Consider the following 17,878-nt stretch of genomic DNA (forward strand, 5'->3'; position numbering starts at 1 on the left):
CATGGTTAACACAGTGGTAACCAGAATTGCGGCCACTGCGGTAAAAACATACGCCGTCACAACGCCGAAATATAGGTGTATATTATATTATCGCGGAGTCGAGACACTACGATGACGTTGGCCCTTCACATTCTAAACCGCTTCGCCAGTGCTTCGCTGCGATTATTACCGTCTGCTGCGGCCAATAATAACAACAATAACAATGCGGTGCTGTACGACCAGGTAAATGGCGAATTTATTATTATGTATACGAGCGTTTCACAAAATGGTAGTTTTGCTACTACAAAGTATGTCGCGACGAACGAGTTTCGTAACGTACAATAATCATTATTGTTTTCCGTTCGTCTCTATGTCGACTGCGGTGGACTATTTACATCTCCTTTTGAAGGTTATGGCCGTATTCGCCAAACGTTAAGCGCACATTCATCGAAATCAATATCGACGCGCATCGTTTATGCCGGCAAACCGATGTTTTTGACAACGTGCGGAGAACGCCATGGCGATTGAAATACGTTTAATGTTTCAACATAAATGTCGGTAAAAGTGTTGGTAAATTTAGATCCTGACTGGCGCGCACTCGAAGCGATATCACTTTTGATAGCGATAGCGGAAAGGTATAAAACATAATTTTTGCGAATAAAAAAATAAAATCATTATCAAAATGGTATTCGTATTGATAAAATAATGTTTTCATCGTCATGCGCTAAACAACAGTGTCGGCCCACACTGCCAACGCGATATTTCCCATGCTGTAAACTAATTAAAAATTATTACCTTTTTTCTTTAGTCATTTTCGCTCGAAACGGTTTCACCTAAAATTTTATAAATGTAATTATAATTACTGTTATTAATTATTGTCATTTGACATTAAATTCCACGACGTGCGCACTGACATCGTAATCGCTCTTAGGGTTGTCATAAATTTATAAGGTGAAACCAGGACAAAACAAACACATTATTGAGTAATATACTTTTTATATAACTTTTAATATGTTGAGAGGACCAGTGGCGTATACATGGGGAGGATGTGGGGATCAGGCCTTTTTTTTTAAATGTTATATAATAACAATTTGTTTGCAAATCATTACTCCGCTATACAAAAGTTATGTATACGCCACTAAAATGGACCATTAATGGCCGGCAATATAATATTTAAAAATATTTTTGTAAAATAAAATACATTTTATATTTATATGTGTAAATCACTAATTATGTTTTATTATATATTGTCAATCGATTACGATTAAAAATGAAACAATACTACATTTGCTCTAAACGTCTAACCCAGGACACGAAGTTCAAATCCTGTGACAATCCCGGTTTTCCGGGACGTACGGCAACCCTAATTCAGTTAGATGATTAAATTTTTTCCCCTGACCTATTACGAAAATGGAAATTATTTTTGAAAACATATGTTTTTCACTTTCATTGTATAACCCAAAAATATTTTAACATAAAAATGCATCAGTCATGGTTTATCTATATTCAACTTAATATTTATTTATATTGCATTGTATATTATTCATCTGTATTCATTATTCCATTATTCTCTTCAATTGTTGAAAATTATTTCTATTTAGAATGTTAAGTTAATTTGTGTAATTTGTCATCTCTTAAAAAATTGTTACAGATACTGAGAAATTAATGTTCAACTATACAATTCTCTTTTTATTGATTTATTAAACATATTTTACAGATTAGAAATTTACACAAAAAAGTAAAACGAAGTAAACCGTGGATACCTCCGCGAAGCAAATTTGTGGGAAAAGCTAACTCCATAGCTGCTAGAGGGTTTGTGAACAAATTTAAAAATAACAATACCAAGGAAAATTATAAAAATTGATTTTGTTTTAGTTATTAAAAATAATTTAGAATTAATTAAATTTAACATTTTATAGTACCTATTTAACTATGAGTTTGAAATATTTTGTTTATTTAGATTTTTAAGGCCACTTAAAGAATATGATCCCCCAATTGATATCAAGAATGTTATTATAAAAATAGCAAATAATACTGTTAATCAAACACATACTTCTTACAAACTAGATAAAAATGAAAAATTCCGTTTTTTAAAAAAATGTAATGAAGTTGTTGATCATAAAGTACCAAATTCACTTTTACATACGCTGAACACTTTAGGTGAAATTAAATTATACCTCATACTTGGTCAATTTTATTTATTTATTTATTTAATTATTATAGGTGATATATATGAGTTCTACGAAACACCTGTAGACACAGTTGTACCATATGATGCTCTTCAGAATCGTGAACTTCCACCTAATCTTCATATATTGTCTACCTATCATAGATTTAACCCAGAGACAGACATAATGTTTGAAGGTGTAACAGCATTTCCGCGTAGTTCTAATTTGGTTACAGGTCTTAAAACTAAAAAGAAATACAAAGGATTTACCACATTATCTCCTTATGAATATATAGAATGAAAATATGTTATACCATCATTTTAGCAAAATATTGAAAAAAAATAGTAGTTTATTGTTGTATTTTAAATTAAGTTTTTAGTAATTGAATAACACAATGTTTATTTAACTATTATTCCAATTGTTTTTATTTATAATTACTCTTCATGTAATTATTAATAAATAGGAACTCAATATTTACTAGTGTGTTTTAATTATTATATTTAACCTTGAAGAACTTATTTTCCAGCTAGAAAACAAATTGTTGCTTCTTTAAAATTAATTATTTACTTTTCAGTGTATGGATAAGCCATTATATACTAAAAATTATACTTATGATTAAATTAAATTATTGAGCACAGTTTTATAGAGAAAATATATGCTGGTAGTTATTGTAATCATAAAACATCACATTTATTAATTAAGAGTAATTTTACTAGGTTACACCTAATTAACCGTTATGTGTTTATTTGATTAAATAGTGTATTATAATGTACCTATGTGTTTTATTCCATTTTTGCATATCCTCATTTTCTTATCCTATAATATATATTATTAAAATATTTGTGATAATCTAAAAGAAAAGAAATTTCAAAGGAATTTATAACAGTTCAATAATTCAAGTATTTTTTGTTATTAAATGTGAAATATTAAATCAATTTTTATCTTGAACATTTTGTTCTGTGATTCTTTCAAAATGTTTAAACACCTCACAGGCATAGATACCAATTGACACACAGTTTTACAAAATAAAAAATTGGCATTTAGCAAGGCAAATATAAATCTAGTATATGTATAATATAACTTGTAGTTTAACATATTTTTGATAGCCTAATATGTCTTAGTATAGTGGTTGCCAACCTGGGGGTGCTTCCCCTTAGGGGGGCGTGAAAATTTTGAAAAAAAAACATGGAAAATGAAAACTGCTATTTTTTATGCCTTTCTTTGCCACTATAATCAATTTTTTTTTATGCAAATAAATTAATTTAATAGAAAAAAAACTTCATTGAAGTTGTGTTCTTATTAATCCAATAACCAATATCAAAGCAGGCACTGGTACTCCGGTTCTTAATTATTTTATTAAAATGTTTGGGTTTGGGTTTCCGTATTATAGGGTTCTAAATAAAATATTTTAAAATTTATTCTGTAGTATTTTTTGATACATATTAAAAATTACATATATTATGTTACCAGTATTATGGCATTATACAAAGCAATATGGCAATATACTAATATGAAAATAAATGTCTCAAAATGTCTCTCTTCAACAAATTTATCTATATTATATATATTGCAATAAGTTTCTTTTAACTGCTATATAACAATGTATAATATTATAGTATTATAATAGCCTAAAAATAATATTTAATAATATGAGAAAATATGCAAAATAAAATTTCATTTTTGAATTCATTATATTGTGATTCAAATTTGTATCTATAATAATAAATAATAATAATTTATTTGGCCAAAAACAAAGTTTGTACATGTAGAAAAATAGTAATATGTATGAATTAAATTAAGTTTTAACTATACATAATAGGATAAGTTGCTCAATTCACCACTGAGATAACCGTCATATTGGTGAAATTGTAGTATTAACCTGTTTAACCTTTTTAGTGTCGTATAAGATGTGTCACAAATGTGTGATTTCCTCCTCATGTTTCTATTCATGGTCAACTGTTGTAAATTATTTATATTACTTATTGTACATACTGTATAGATCGTAATTTTTCAAATAAAGCCAAATTATTTAAAAAAAAAAAAAAAAATCCTTTAGTCATCCGTCTGTCAGCACATAATATTAAAAATTAAGATTAAAAATAAAATTTTTAAAAAACTTATACCTCATTAATTTATTTATGCTTTGAAATTTTAAGAATAAAAACATAATGAATAATGTTTGTTACATCAGATATTTTTCATTTTATAATAAGGGTTCTGGTTCCCAATACTCTAAGGGTTCTTGGGTTCAGATCCATTCCCTGCATTAAAGTGAAGCTTACATCGCTATATTATGCATACATCAATCTAAGAATGGTGAGGAGATGGGGAGTGAACACATAAAATAGTTTTAAAGGAGGCGCGGACCTCAAAGGGCTGAGAACTCATGTTTTAGTAATAATACATTTGAAATATAATTTTTCTGTTTTATTTCATATTCATGTTATAATACTATTTGATTACGTAGCTAAATACACAACAATTTAGATAATAATTATGAGTTTTTAACATTTCTACTTTGTATAGTAATGAAATAAACCCGTTGCATGTTCTTATAAGTATAATTTTATCTTCATAGGTATATTTCACTAATTATTAAAGAAATTAATGATGAATGAATAATTAAATATTTTTTATTTAAGAAATGTTGCTAAAATATGTTTTAATTGTATAGTTGTTCACAAAAACATATTCTTAAAATAATAAAAAAAAAAATGAAAATTTTATATTTACATATAAATAGTTATTTTTAGTATCATAGACAAATTATTCAAGAGTGTTATGAAATAATGTTCAAATTTTATTTTGAACATGCCTCACTAAATTTAAAAGAAAATTCATATATGTATTTTATGTTAAAATTTATTAAAGCCTTAACACCTTTTAAAAATTAAAAGACACTTATAGAAAATGATATAAGTATTCAGAAAATATGAGTCCATAATTGTATTTTCCACTTAACACATATTTACTAATATATATAATATATAATATATTGTATATATTATATTTAATAGTAAATAAATCATGTACATTTATTTTAATTGTTACCATAATTAAAAATAAAACTTAGAATTAATAAAGGTTTTATTAAATGCCACACACTATAAAAACTTTTTCTTTGTTTATAAAATAATAATTGTAATTAAGTGTTTAAATTTAAAGCAAATATTTTGCATACGATCCTTTCAATACATTTTTAGGTAACTAAATTCAATATCACAGTTCATGGAAAATAAAAAATAAAAGTATTGCAGTTTTATTTAGGAAATTTTAATATGCCGCGTTTAGAATTTCTATGTTCATTGTGCTGAAAAAAAAAAAATAATAATAGCATTTTATAGTTACTCATCTGAATACAAAGCTATAACTTTTATTTAATAGAGTGATTGCACTTAATTATTAGTGAAAAATGTCTTTTAAAAAATAAAATATTATTAGCTCATATTTACCACTAATTTATTGCCAAATAACATTCGTGCTTTATCTTCTTCTTGTGGTGATGCACCTCCACCTGCAATTGCTTTATTGGTTTTTATTTGCAATTTATGTTTAATAGCCTAATTGAAAAATAACATTTAAAAATATTAAAATACATAGAATAAATAATCAATTACAAAAAACCCATTACTATATACTAAAATAAGTTATTTTTGGGTTTTCATTTTAGTGTTAATACAGATCAATGAGTAACAAACCTGAGACAATATAACTCTTCTACTATCAGTTTTCATGGCTTGACAAAGATCTAACCATGTCCATGTTACATTATGATATTCAATAGTGGGAATAACTAAACTGAAATCTCTAATGTCCTCTAAATTTTTCTCTTTGTTACCTTTATAACTGACTTTTACAGGTACTTCAGGTATTTTAATGTAGATAAATAATTTATTTTTCTCTGCTCTTTCCTAGATTACATATCAAATTAATTATAAAAATTAATTATATAGTTAATTTTTAATTTATTGTAAGTTTACCTTCATTTTTTCAACATCATCTTTATGTTCCATTGGCACGTAAAAATTACTTTCTTTGTTTTTTTTACCTTTGGTTGAATTTTTTTCATCCGTTTCAGCATCTATATTTTCAGAATCTCTTTCAGAAAAACAAAATCTCATCATAATGCTATAAAATTTTTTTGTCATGCCTAATTTAATAGAAAAAAATTAATATATGTAAAAAATTGAGAATGTGTACAAATAATTACCAATAGTTAAGGGTACAACATTAATTTCAAAATGCTCTTTGACTGATATACCTCCCACAGGAGCTTTTTCTCTACAAAATATTCTTACTGCTCTCTAAAAATATAATAAATGTATAAAATCAAATTGTATTATTTTTAAAATTAAAATATTGAACCTTTCGATCATCAACTGGCATATTATTTTGAATTTCTGTAGGAACAATTACCTCCTTGTATAATTCGTTAGCTAAAAGATTTGTCATTCTTATATAACCGAGTTCTAATAAATGCTCAACAGAATCATCACTTTTTGAATTCTTTGTATATCTATGTTAAAAATAAAAATATAATATAATAACTAATAAATTTATTGATATATATTATACAATATTTAAATTTAAATACATACAAAAAATTACTAAGTACTAAATCAGCAATGCCCAATTGTCCATCATTTTCTGTTAATCTCCACTGAGCATGTTTAAAGCATATTTCATTGGCTCTTGATGGTACAACACTTGGTTTATCTCCTCTAAGCGTTGCTAATTTTTGAGTGGCTCGAAGTTGTGTTTCTTTGTAACAAGAAACCATCATATCTAATTCTTCACTTTCAGAATTTAATTGATCTTTTAATTCATTCATCTAACAGTAATAATTGTTATTTAAAGATAATTCAAAATTTGTTTCTCACTTAGTCTAAAAAAAAAAACCATTTTCTTACTTGTTTTTCTAAGCTTCTGATTTCAGAAGACAGTAACTCTTCATTTTGCCAATATTCTTCTTTTTTTAATAAAAATATTTCTTTTTCCAATCTTCGTAATTTTGCAACTAGACACCTATAAAAAAAATTATCAAATAAATTTAATTTTGACATTATTTTAATAATATAATACCGAACATGGTTTTGCAACTGTTGAATGGGCTGTCTATGATCTTGACTACTTTGAAGTTGCAATTGAAAACGCATTCTTTGTAAGCGTTCATAAGCTTCTTTTCTTCGTGGTTCCACGTATAATAATAAATTGTTTACAATATCCAAGATCATAGCATACTAAAATAATTATTTATGTAATTAAACATTACTAAATAATAAACATTATAATTTAAGATTTAATACCTGAAGAGAATTTGTACAAACATCTAAATCATGATGCATTAGTGTAAATGCATCAACTGGTTCATGTAAATCAGGATCACCGACTACATCAGGTGTAGCTGTTGGAGGTGGTGGTACTTCTGTCAAATGTGCTGGATTTAAACTACTTTCACCATGACCAGCATAAAAGAATTCACATTTACATCGTGAAACTATTCTTTGAAGCTAGTAATTTATAATAAAAATATTAGAAATATTAGTAAATATTTAAATTTAAAATTAATTTACTTGTAATGGAGAATTTTCCCCAACATTACTTGCACCAACTGTTTCACTGACTACACCTCCAACACTATGACCACTTCCTACAAGATGTGGCAAATCGGGAAGATCAGATATTATGGTACTGTCTATGTCTTTTTCTTGTATATTCTCAACATTTAACCACATAATATTTTCTATAGGAATATTAACATGTTTATTAATTTTATCAAAGTAAACATTTTTTTTTTTATATATATATTCAATTATACCATCGATAAAATCAGTTTTCCCAGCACTAACTGTGGCATAATACTGCATACTATCTAAAGTACCAACCCAAGTTGTTTTAGAAACTAATGAATGGTCTTTCCAGACAGGGCGATGAATTCTTTGTAATATTTCTGCTTTAGCTGCGCTCACTATCACATAACCCTTAGTTTCACATCCTTTTAACAGAACTTGGCTATTAATTAAGGAAACTAAAAATGATAAAAATAAAATTTTATAATTTTATAATCTAATATTTAACTAATTTCTTATGAATTAATAACTTACTTGACCAATTTTTATAAAGAACATCATCTTGTTGGCATTCAGATAAACCTTGTAATCTCCGTTCCCTTGTAACTTGCATAGAAAGATCATCACTGAAAACAACTGGTTTATTATCTACTTCAGATATAAGTTGTTGAAGCATAGTAGCTGCTTGACCACCACATTGAAGTTTTGACATTGGGGACGGACTAGCTTGACAAGTAGATGATGCAACAGATGTAACTGATGATAAAGGTGTAGTCTGCTCTGCCACCTCTGCACTTCTTGTACGATTCTTCAAAGGTGTACATCCATTTTCATTTAAGCAAAATCCTTTTAATGCTTCAGTTGATAAATTTTTTTTTAATTTCTAATTATAAAATATTCTTGAATTAATAGTTTTAATTATTAAAATTGAGATATACAAACAATAAACTTACCTGATTTTTTACTAAAGAGTTAAATAATGCAAAAGCCACATCCCTATTTCTAGTTGTCCAAGCTCCTTTTAAATGATACACAACTAATCTATGAATAGGAGTTGGAGTACCATCAGCTTCACAAGTACCTGTAGTTTCTCTACCATATGATACTTTACTTACACTTAACAAATAACATTTTTCGACAGGTTTTTCTTTAATTTCAGCCTACAATATGAGGTAAAATGTAAAAACTGATTCATTAAAAATTAAATAATATTTACTTCTTCATCTTCTTGTTCAGATTGTAGAGCACTTTTTAACCATATCTCTGTATCCATTAATTCACAGTTCATATAGCCGACAGACCAAACCGGTCGTGAACGGTGTTTCAAGTCATCTTCAAAATTTGACACTAAATTAAGAGTATGTTCTGAACTTGTAGAAATTCGTTGCCCAAATAACTCAAATCCTCGCTGTAGAGCAAAGGACATCCAATAATGTACTTGGAAATGTTGGAAAGAAACACATAAGTGAAGTTTTCGGTAATGTCGACTTAATGTTAATTTACGATATCTAGCATTATTAAATAATGGACCACGCCTGGTAGGTCTTGTTACACCAGACAGAATTAATTTTAAATTTTCAAACCATCTATAAATTAAAAATTATTGAAATAATATAGACTTAAAAATTGTTAACTTCAATTGTTTTTACAAATAGTGTTTAAAATAAATGATATATTTCTTACTTTAATGTACTACCATATAAAAGTGCAACAGGATAATCTGTATCTGTATGAGGAGAAACTGAATTTGGTTCTGGTTTAGTTTCAATAGAAAGACTTACATTAAGATTTTGTGAACGGAATGCTCTAAAAGAGTCATGTTCCTAAATAAAAAAAAATTGATCTAAATTATATTTATAATGCTCATTATTTTTTTTAAATTTTTTCTATGTCCAATGAAAGTTTCAATAATTTAGGTTGTTATGTCAGGTATACGTTTTTATAAAGAAATAGGTAGATTTGTATAATGTATGAGGGGAACTTGTTTGATTAAAAAATAGTGGTAGTTTCTTCTGCTAAGGCAGTTGTTCTGAAAGGTCAATGAAATAGCTAGGACTGGGTTCAAATTAGTAACTGTGTACTTAAACAAAACAACTTTATCTAGCTCAGTAACAACATTCCTTTATAATAATTTTTGTTTTTAAAACTTACTTGATTACTAGAATATTCTGGTAATTTATCTGGAGCACAAGGCATAACAGAATAATGGTCATTGGGATCACCCAAACAAGACCACTTTAATTTAATACCCAATTTTAAGTTAGGAAGATTTAGGAGACATACATCATCATACTTAGAAGCTGTTCGTACAAGTACTTTTAAATGACCCTTGAAAACAAACTTAGCTAGAAAAAAATTAAAATTAAAAATATATATGTTAATAATAAAAATATAAATTTACCATTGGTCCAATCCATTGCAGTATTATACCAGTTCAATTCCATTTCCTCTGTTGTATTGTATGGATCAAGAGATGCATGTAACTTTACTTTTAATTCATTTACAATCATTGTTAAGCGACCATGATATATTAACCTGATTTTATCCCAAAATGGTAATGGTGGACTAGGATCTCTACTAGAACCCAGTACTTTTTCTAAACCTATGTAAAGTTATTTTTAATAAATTTAATTTAATTAGTTTTATTTTCATACATAATTTGCACTGTGCAATAACAGGTTCCCAACATGGTCCAAATGAATATGTATATTTATCAACTTCACAATTTAAATCATAGTAATATTTAAGGGAAGTCATTCCTCTTTCAATAGTTACATCCCCATATGGGTCACTTAACTCAATGGTTACACTTCTTTTCGCTAAAAAAAAAAATATTAAATATTAAATATAATAATATATTTTTTATATAATATACATAATATAGAACACGAATAACAATATTTAATGTATAACCTCGACGATTAGGTTCTTGTTCAGCACCAGCCAATTTCCCCCAAAGTTGTAATTTTCTGATATCAAGCCAAGTTTGAGGAAAATCTCTGAGTTGAAACTTCCATTCTGCACAACTGGCAAAAATCATTCGACACCAAAGTATACAGAATTCCAATCCTTCCTCAGGCCATAAGCTATCTGCATCCATTTCACATATGTGATTAACAACTTTTTGAGGTCCATGCATAGATTCATCAGCCAAAATAATAATACAAAGATCATACATAGTCCATGAAAATAAACGAGTTCGTACAGGTGCTTGTTGATTCATTTGCTTTGAACGTTGTATATATATTTGAGCATTCATCTTTTGTAAACTAGTTAACAATTCTTCGACTTTACCTGCTGGTAAAAGTAAACGATCTTTCACTACTTCTGATACTTTAGTTTCTAGCATTTTTTGTCGTTTTAAACTTTCTTTATATTCATCTTCAAGTAACTCATAGTTATCTCTTAGCTTAACTTCAAAATCATCATCACCCAATTCAAAAAGAAACTCTTGTATCTGTAATATATAGTATTTAATAATATATACAAAAATACATATTTAATGATAAATTTTATTAATAATTTACTTTTAATATTATATCGCTTGGTAGTGGCTCAGGTTGAGACTTAGGTTTTTTATGAATTAATTTTAACCATTTAACAATACTAAAGAATTCACCTTGAAAAATACTATAAAACTCAAAACCATAAGGAAATATCATTTTTAAATTTTCAATGGCTACATCCCTATAAAACAATAAATATACACATAATATTTTCAAGAATACCTATCAATAGATTCTTATTCTTACCAAATAGTATTTCCTTCAGTAGTTAATCCTTCAGAGTTTTGTCTCTCATCTTGAACTTCTTTATTAAAATCAGTTTTCAACATTTTAAAACCTTTTACAGTAAATATATTATATTGGTCAATAGCCACTTTAAAATTCTTGCTTTCTAAATGGCGTGTTTTGCCATTTTGCTTAACATACATCAAATCATCTATAAATAAAATCAATAAATCTTAATATTTTAATTGTTATGATAGAATTAAAATATTACCAGTTGAAAACAATAAATGATGAATAGAAGAAACTTTCATAGAAAATTTGAATTTTGATTTAACACATAATTGTACATCATAAAATGTTGAATTGCTTGGATTTTTTATAGTATTCATACCTATTAGATAAAATTACAAAATATAAATATAAGTAGAAATTGATTAAAATAAATCATTGTTTAACTCTACCTAAATGATTTTTTAAATCTGATATGTCAGTAGAAATAGTTAATAACTTAAGGTGAACATTTGCACTCCATCGACATTCAAATATTTCATTTATTTCAATTAATATTTCTTTGGTTTGAACTATTTTTTTCACATTTAAAGCTTTTATATGAAGCCACCAGCTCTATATTATCAAAATGTAATTTTAACCATAATCTATTTTCTCTTAATATTAATAATTATGAATAAAAAAATATACCTTTATATCATCTGATGACGTACAAACATAATGGTATTTAGTTGGTATTAAGGAATCACATTTGAGACCTTCAATTTTACAAGTTAATTTTACTGTTCCAATGTCTATAGTAATTGTATCCACTCTTACCAAAATACAAACTACAAATTACATAAATAAAAAGTTACAATTAATTAATTAAAACTATATTTTAACGAACAATTAAAAATATACTTTTCTTATCTGCTATAAAAAAAATATTTGCATTTTCTACAGAAATACTAGTAGCAATAAACTCATGAATTGGACATCTTTTTCGTTTAATATTAGATTGATTTCTTTCAGGATTCATGTCTATTTCCAAAGCACTAAAAATTCTATAAAACAAATAATTTAAATTTATTAATATAATATAATACAAATTAATATTATTCAACTAGTATATGTTTCAGTTAGTTATAATTGTAAAAATATAAAACAGTGGACTCGGTTTAATATGGATACTGGTTAATATGGGTAAAAAAATGCAAAACTTGGTGCAGTTTAGGTAGGCAATATTTATTTTATCAAAGCATTAGAATATCACTAATACAATTGGGTTTGGTTATATCTATGAGATTGTGTATATTAAACGTAACAATAATTATTAACTTTTAAACTTTAATGGGATTTTACAATGAGTTTAATTTAGGGTATAGGAATGTTATCGAGAGCAATTCCAAAAAAAAAAAAAATACATAAAAAAATTAACAATAAAGTTGTAGCTCTATTCTCTTATTCAATAACAATCATTTCACTTTTATTGAGAATTTCAACGTTATTGTGAACGTTTTCGACTATGTCTCAAAAAATCTTTCCTTTAAAGAAATAGCAATTTTCAAACAACAAAGTGAAATCTCTTCTTCCAAACACTTACAATATAAAACCGCTGAAAAATTATGCGTGCTGAGATTATATTATTAATTTTTATTTTTTATATTTATTAGTCTATTAATTTAACATTTTTCCAATTGTATGGCTTACACATACAAAATAAAAACTTTTCGATATTAAAAATATTGGTACTTTTGAAATTAGTACAATTTATAAGGCTAATCGTTTAACGTGGGCAGATGGGTTTGATCTCAGTGTGTCCACACTAAGCAGAATCCACTGTAATCATATTAAGGGCAAGATTGAATGGTAGAATGTTAGTTACCTAAGAAACACTCAATCTAACAATTTAAATGTAAAAAAAAACACTTAATAGTGATTGATTTTTTTTTTTTTTTAATAACATAACACTGATTAATTTGTATAATACTCATTTTCTCATGCCTCTGATATTATTTTTTCAAAATAGTAGATTATTTTAGAATTTACCCAGTAGTAAACCAAAAGATAACTAATATTTGTATTAATATAATCAAATAAAATTATAAATGATAAATGCATTACATATGTTCTTCTGCTAAAAGATGACTATAATAGAAACTAAAAATAAGAATCAAATTTTAGAAGAAAACAAAAAATCAGAGACATATAAAGATATCTTTATATGTTTTGCAAAATATGCAGTGAATACTACTGGAATAAATAATAAAGACATCTAAATTATCACATTGTATATTGTACAAGATTAACTATAATAATGATAATTACTACACTATCCAATGAAGTAATGTGTCTTACTTACTGTTGTAAAGAATTATATGCTCTTAATATAAACTGAGCAAGTGGAGGACTCCATTCTAACCGAACAGTATCAAGTAAAATATTAAGTTTCGGTGCATTTGATGGAATAGAATTTTTAATCTAGATTTTAAAACAAAACTAAATTAGTCCAAATAATGATTTATAAAATAATTATAAAAATTACCTGTACTAAAATTAAACCAATGAACAAGGGTGTACCCCAAGAATGACATTTTTTCATACCCGGACTGTATTCAGTGTTTGTAAATGGTTTTAGCCAACACCGCACAGTTTCCAACATTAAATCACTAGACCATTTTCTATCACACAAGTTGATTGGCCAATCGGAAAATATTTTTGAGTGATTTTCATTTTCTAGTTATGCAAATATACATTAAATAAATTATTAATTTATAATTGTAAACATAATGATTATAACAGAATATACAAACTTATAACTGGATGACAAGACAACATCAGTTTGAATTTGTTGAAACTAACAGATGCACATTCTGAACTAAGTCTATATGTAGTAGTAACATTTAAAAACTGAATCACTGAATCTATACTGATATCATCCAATGAACCATTTAGTGATATCAATGGTTGTTTTGTTACTAATATCGACGTTGATTTTAACTGGATAAAATGTTTTTAATTAATTCAAATATATATTTATGAATAGTAAATCATAATGAAAATTAAATGTATTAAAAAGGAAAACAATAAAAAAATGTCTCAAATATGAAGTATATATAAACATTTACAATTAAGTTACTAGTAAAAAAAATATTTATACCTGATGTGGTTTCAACATTTGATCAGTATAAGAGGTATACCATTGAAAAATATCATCATGTGAGTATAAAGTATAAACATTATTTATCTTTAAATCTAATTTCAATGATTTTTGCAAGTACTAAAATAATAAAAGCATACTTCTTAATAATTTATTGAAATATATAATATGATTAACATATCATTATTTTTCAATACCTTTGCTTCAAATGAAAACTTTTCTAATGAAACATATGTTTCTTCTTGACCAATCAAAGATAAATTTTCAAAACTTACTTTAAGTGAAAGATTACCTGAAATTATAATTAACAGCAATTTTTTAAAACAATATGTAAAGGTAATTGTAAATATACTGTTTACAAAAATATTAATTAATAATAAAGCATGACTGAAATATTATAGTTTTAAGAAATATTAAAATAATATGACTTAAACAAATATAAAAAAAATTACAGTTAGACATAGTACAAAATACAATTAAAACTTTCATATTTTTATAAGCAGTTTCTACTATATTATAACAGATTAGTATTATTCTACTTTGTATTAATAAATTATTGTTGTCATCAGGAATGATTAAATTGTCTATAGTCAACGATTTCAACTCTCCTTTCATCTCAGTTACTAAATTGTCTTTTACATCCACAATCGTTAACTCTTCTAAATTAATTTTTATTTTCTAAAAATAAAATTATTAACATATTAATATTTGTATGTGTTTTAATAATTACATAAAAATAATATGAAGAATAAAACTGACCTTGGGTATTAATGGAGGAATAATAAGTGGAATGTCTACTGTAGTTTTCTGCAAACAATCTTGTGTTTTGTAATTCTTAGAAAATTTAGAATTAGTACTATTGTTTTTTATGAAACTATATAAACCTTTATTTAGTACAATTTTAGACTTATCAAGTTTTAACATCAAAGACTGAATTGACAACGGTTCATGTGTATTTAATATGCTTTCAGCACATACATTTACAGTAATTTTTGCTAAACAACATGAATTTGGATTCATAGGATGACGAAGTAATTTTGCTTCTGCATGAGGAGCATTAACATTGGCTAATAATTGTCTGGATGAACCAATGACGGATGCATCTAAATGGAGATCCATTACTGATACAATAAAGAGCCATTCAGGAGTATTTGGTTGTAATATCATTATGGATATACAGCTTATACGAACAGCTAGAAACTAAAAACAAAAGTTAAATATGTGTTTTAATAAAAATAATTGTTTCATATACCTGTGCAAACTTTATGATAATTGGGAGAATATTTTCAATTTTATTATTGCTCTTGTTTTGTTTCACTGTAGTAGAATCATTCCAATCTATGTTTTTCTCAATTCGTACATCACGAGCTACAAGACATACTAATTTATTAACTTCACTGCTAATGAAGCTACTACGGAAACCAATGTTGTCAATATGCTATTAAAAAATATTTATTAAAATTATATGAAACTATACAATAATTTATCTTTACCATACCACTGAATAGCCGTTTTTTAAGAAAACTATATCCTGTAATGAGAATATACCAGCTGTACCAATTTTTACATTAATGTGGTATTTGTATTTGAGGTATAAACTGATGGCTTTTGGTAACAACCTGAATTAAACATTTTTAATAGGTGAAAGAAAAAATTAAAAATTAACAGTGAATTTACTTACCATTTTAAAGAATACAGCAAAATGAAAAATATACAAATAAACAAAGTGTTAAACTCGATCATTGTGTTTGTTTGCTACGACAAGATTCCATTAGTAGCTTATAATATAAAATCAATGTATTTCATTATGCTTGGTACATTAATAATACGTAATGAAGTAATATTATTAAAATAAGATTTTTAAACTTGTTATATACAGATATATAGATTATTTATCTAATATTCTTCAATAAACAAAAATGATAATAATAAAGATAACACAAAATTAGTGATAAAGCGTTTGTAAGATACTTAGATTATATACTGTATATATTAGGGGTCACCAACTAGTTAATCGCTATCGATTGGTTAATTTTTCTAGAAATATGGGGTCGATCGCGTAAAACAATCTGATAATGTAAACATTTGATTATTATTATTATGAAAAAATAATAAATATTAAATAAATTAATTCAATTAAATAATGTTAAATATTCCTTGGTACTTAGACTTTTTTTTTTTTTGCTCATCAGATAAAAGAGATTTCTTTCCTAAAGACCTAAATTATAATTCTAGTAGTTGTCGATCACCAGGAACTTAAATGTTAATTGTAGCTCACTTGTTTGAAAAGGTTGGCGATCCCTGGTATATATAATATAATTATATAGTATAAGATCTAATCAAGAAACATAAGAATACTGAAGCACATATAAAAAAAACCATCCGCCTGTTAAAATATTATCCCTACCACCGTACGGCAAAACATTTATTTAATATGGTAATATTATACAATATATTACGTAAATATAATTTATTAATTTTCAGCCAATATTATCAAGTGGTAGAAAAATATTTACCCATGACTTTATTATAATTGGAGTACGGATTTTGAAAGCATTTATTTTTTTTTCTATTGCTCAAAAATGAAACTCTATCAGCTACAAATTTGATTTATACTACTTAGAATAAAATGCACAACATTTTTTTTGTTGCTCTTTTTGGGTTTTTTGTATATTAATGCTTTTTTGGGTATTTTGGGTACTTTTTTTGCTTTTAAGTTACATTTTTTTTTAATGGGTTCTAAATAAACGTATTTGAAATGTTAATAGGTGCATCATTTTTCTTAATAACAACTCTTCTTCTTCTTCTCGTCTTTACTAAAGGCCTTGCCTTGTCGTTGCAAATCTGGCTTTCCATTCTTCTCTATTAGAAGCTAATCTTTTCATTTCTGTATATCGACTACAACCCGCTTGTTTTATCATTTCTTCTATGTATGCTTTCCTCGGTCTGCCTCTTCCTTTATAACTGTCTATTCGTCCCTCAAATATGTTTGTCATAAACAAATTATGCCTAAGTAGATGACCGAACATTTTTCCACTTCTTTCTTTTATGGTGTTTAATAAGATTCTTTTTTCTCCTACTTGGTCTAATACATCTACGTTACTTTTCCTTTCTGTCCAGCTGATTTTTAACAGTCTTCTCCATATCCACATTTCTATGGCTTCTAACTTCTTTTTGTCTTGTCCATTAATAGTCCATGTTTCACAACCGTACAATAGTACACTCCACACATAACATTTGACAAAGTTTTTCCTCATATTTATATTTAGTTTTTTGTTT

At 26.3% G+C, this 17,878-nt stretch overlaps 2 protein-coding genes across 3 annotated transcripts; one reads left to right on the top strand and one right to left on the bottom strand.

Moving 5' to 3' along the window:
* Positions 1–15: 15 nt before the first annotated feature.
* On the top strand, positions 16–2,476 carry LOC112691911. Its single transcript, XM_025566350.1, has 4 exons — positions 16–222; positions 1,697–1,791; positions 1,940–2,139; positions 2,203–2,476. The coding sequence occupies exons 1-4, from the start codon at positions 112–114 to the stop codon at positions 2,445–2,447; spliced, it is 651 nt and encodes a 216-aa protein (XP_025422135.1). The 5' UTR covers positions 16–111; the 3' UTR covers positions 2,448–2,476.
* A 2,769-nt stretch (positions 2,477–5,245) lies between these two features.
* LOC112691836 (protein KIAA0100) lies at positions 5,246–16,451 on the bottom strand. 2 transcript variants are annotated; one of them, XM_025566246.1, is made up of 36 exons: positions 16,281–16,451; positions 16,098–16,218; positions 15,852–16,037; positions 15,359–15,799; positions 15,139–15,277; positions 14,797–14,891; positions 14,600–14,719; positions 14,253–14,439; positions 13,985–14,175; positions 13,802–13,920; positions 12,361–12,503; positions 12,148–12,287; positions 11,910–12,072; positions 11,720–11,839; positions 11,470–11,659; positions 11,245–11,404; positions 10,631–11,174; positions 10,372–10,536; positions 10,119–10,319; positions 9,869–10,062; positions 9,401–9,540; positions 8,934–9,303; positions 8,671–8,877; positions 8,252–8,600; positions 7,966–8,175; positions 7,721–7,890; positions 7,454–7,657; positions 7,230–7,387; positions 7,058–7,172; positions 6,746–6,978; positions 6,513–6,663; positions 6,358–6,451; positions 6,128–6,297; positions 5,846–6,058; positions 5,600–5,707; positions 5,246–5,457 (listed from the first exon to the last, which is right to left on the bottom strand). In XM_025566246.1, the coding sequence occupies exons 1-36, from the start codon at positions 16,340–16,342 to the stop codon at positions 5,407–5,409; spliced, it is 6,624 nt and encodes a 2,207-aa protein (XP_025422031.1). In that variant the 5' UTR covers positions 16,343–16,451; the 3' UTR covers positions 5,246–5,406. The 2 variants fall into 2 exon arrangements, with proteins under 2 accessions (XP_025422031.1, XP_025422032.1); XM_025566247.1 differs by lacking the exons at positions 5,246–5,457; positions 5,600–5,707; positions 5,846–6,058; ... (1 more) ...; positions 6,358–6,451; positions 6,513–6,663 and having other exon boundaries at positions 6,890–6,978; positions 7,235–7,387.
* Between the last annotated feature and the right edge of the window lie 1,427 nt (positions 16,452–17,878).

Source organism: Sipha flava, unplaced genomic scaffold (assembly GCF_003268045.1).
Source record: "Sipha flava isolate LNK unplaced genomic scaffold, YSA_version1 67_pilon_pilon, whole genome shotgun sequence".
NCBI classification, from domain to species: domain Eukaryota; kingdom Metazoa; phylum Arthropoda; class Insecta; order Hemiptera; family Aphididae; genus Sipha; species Sipha flava.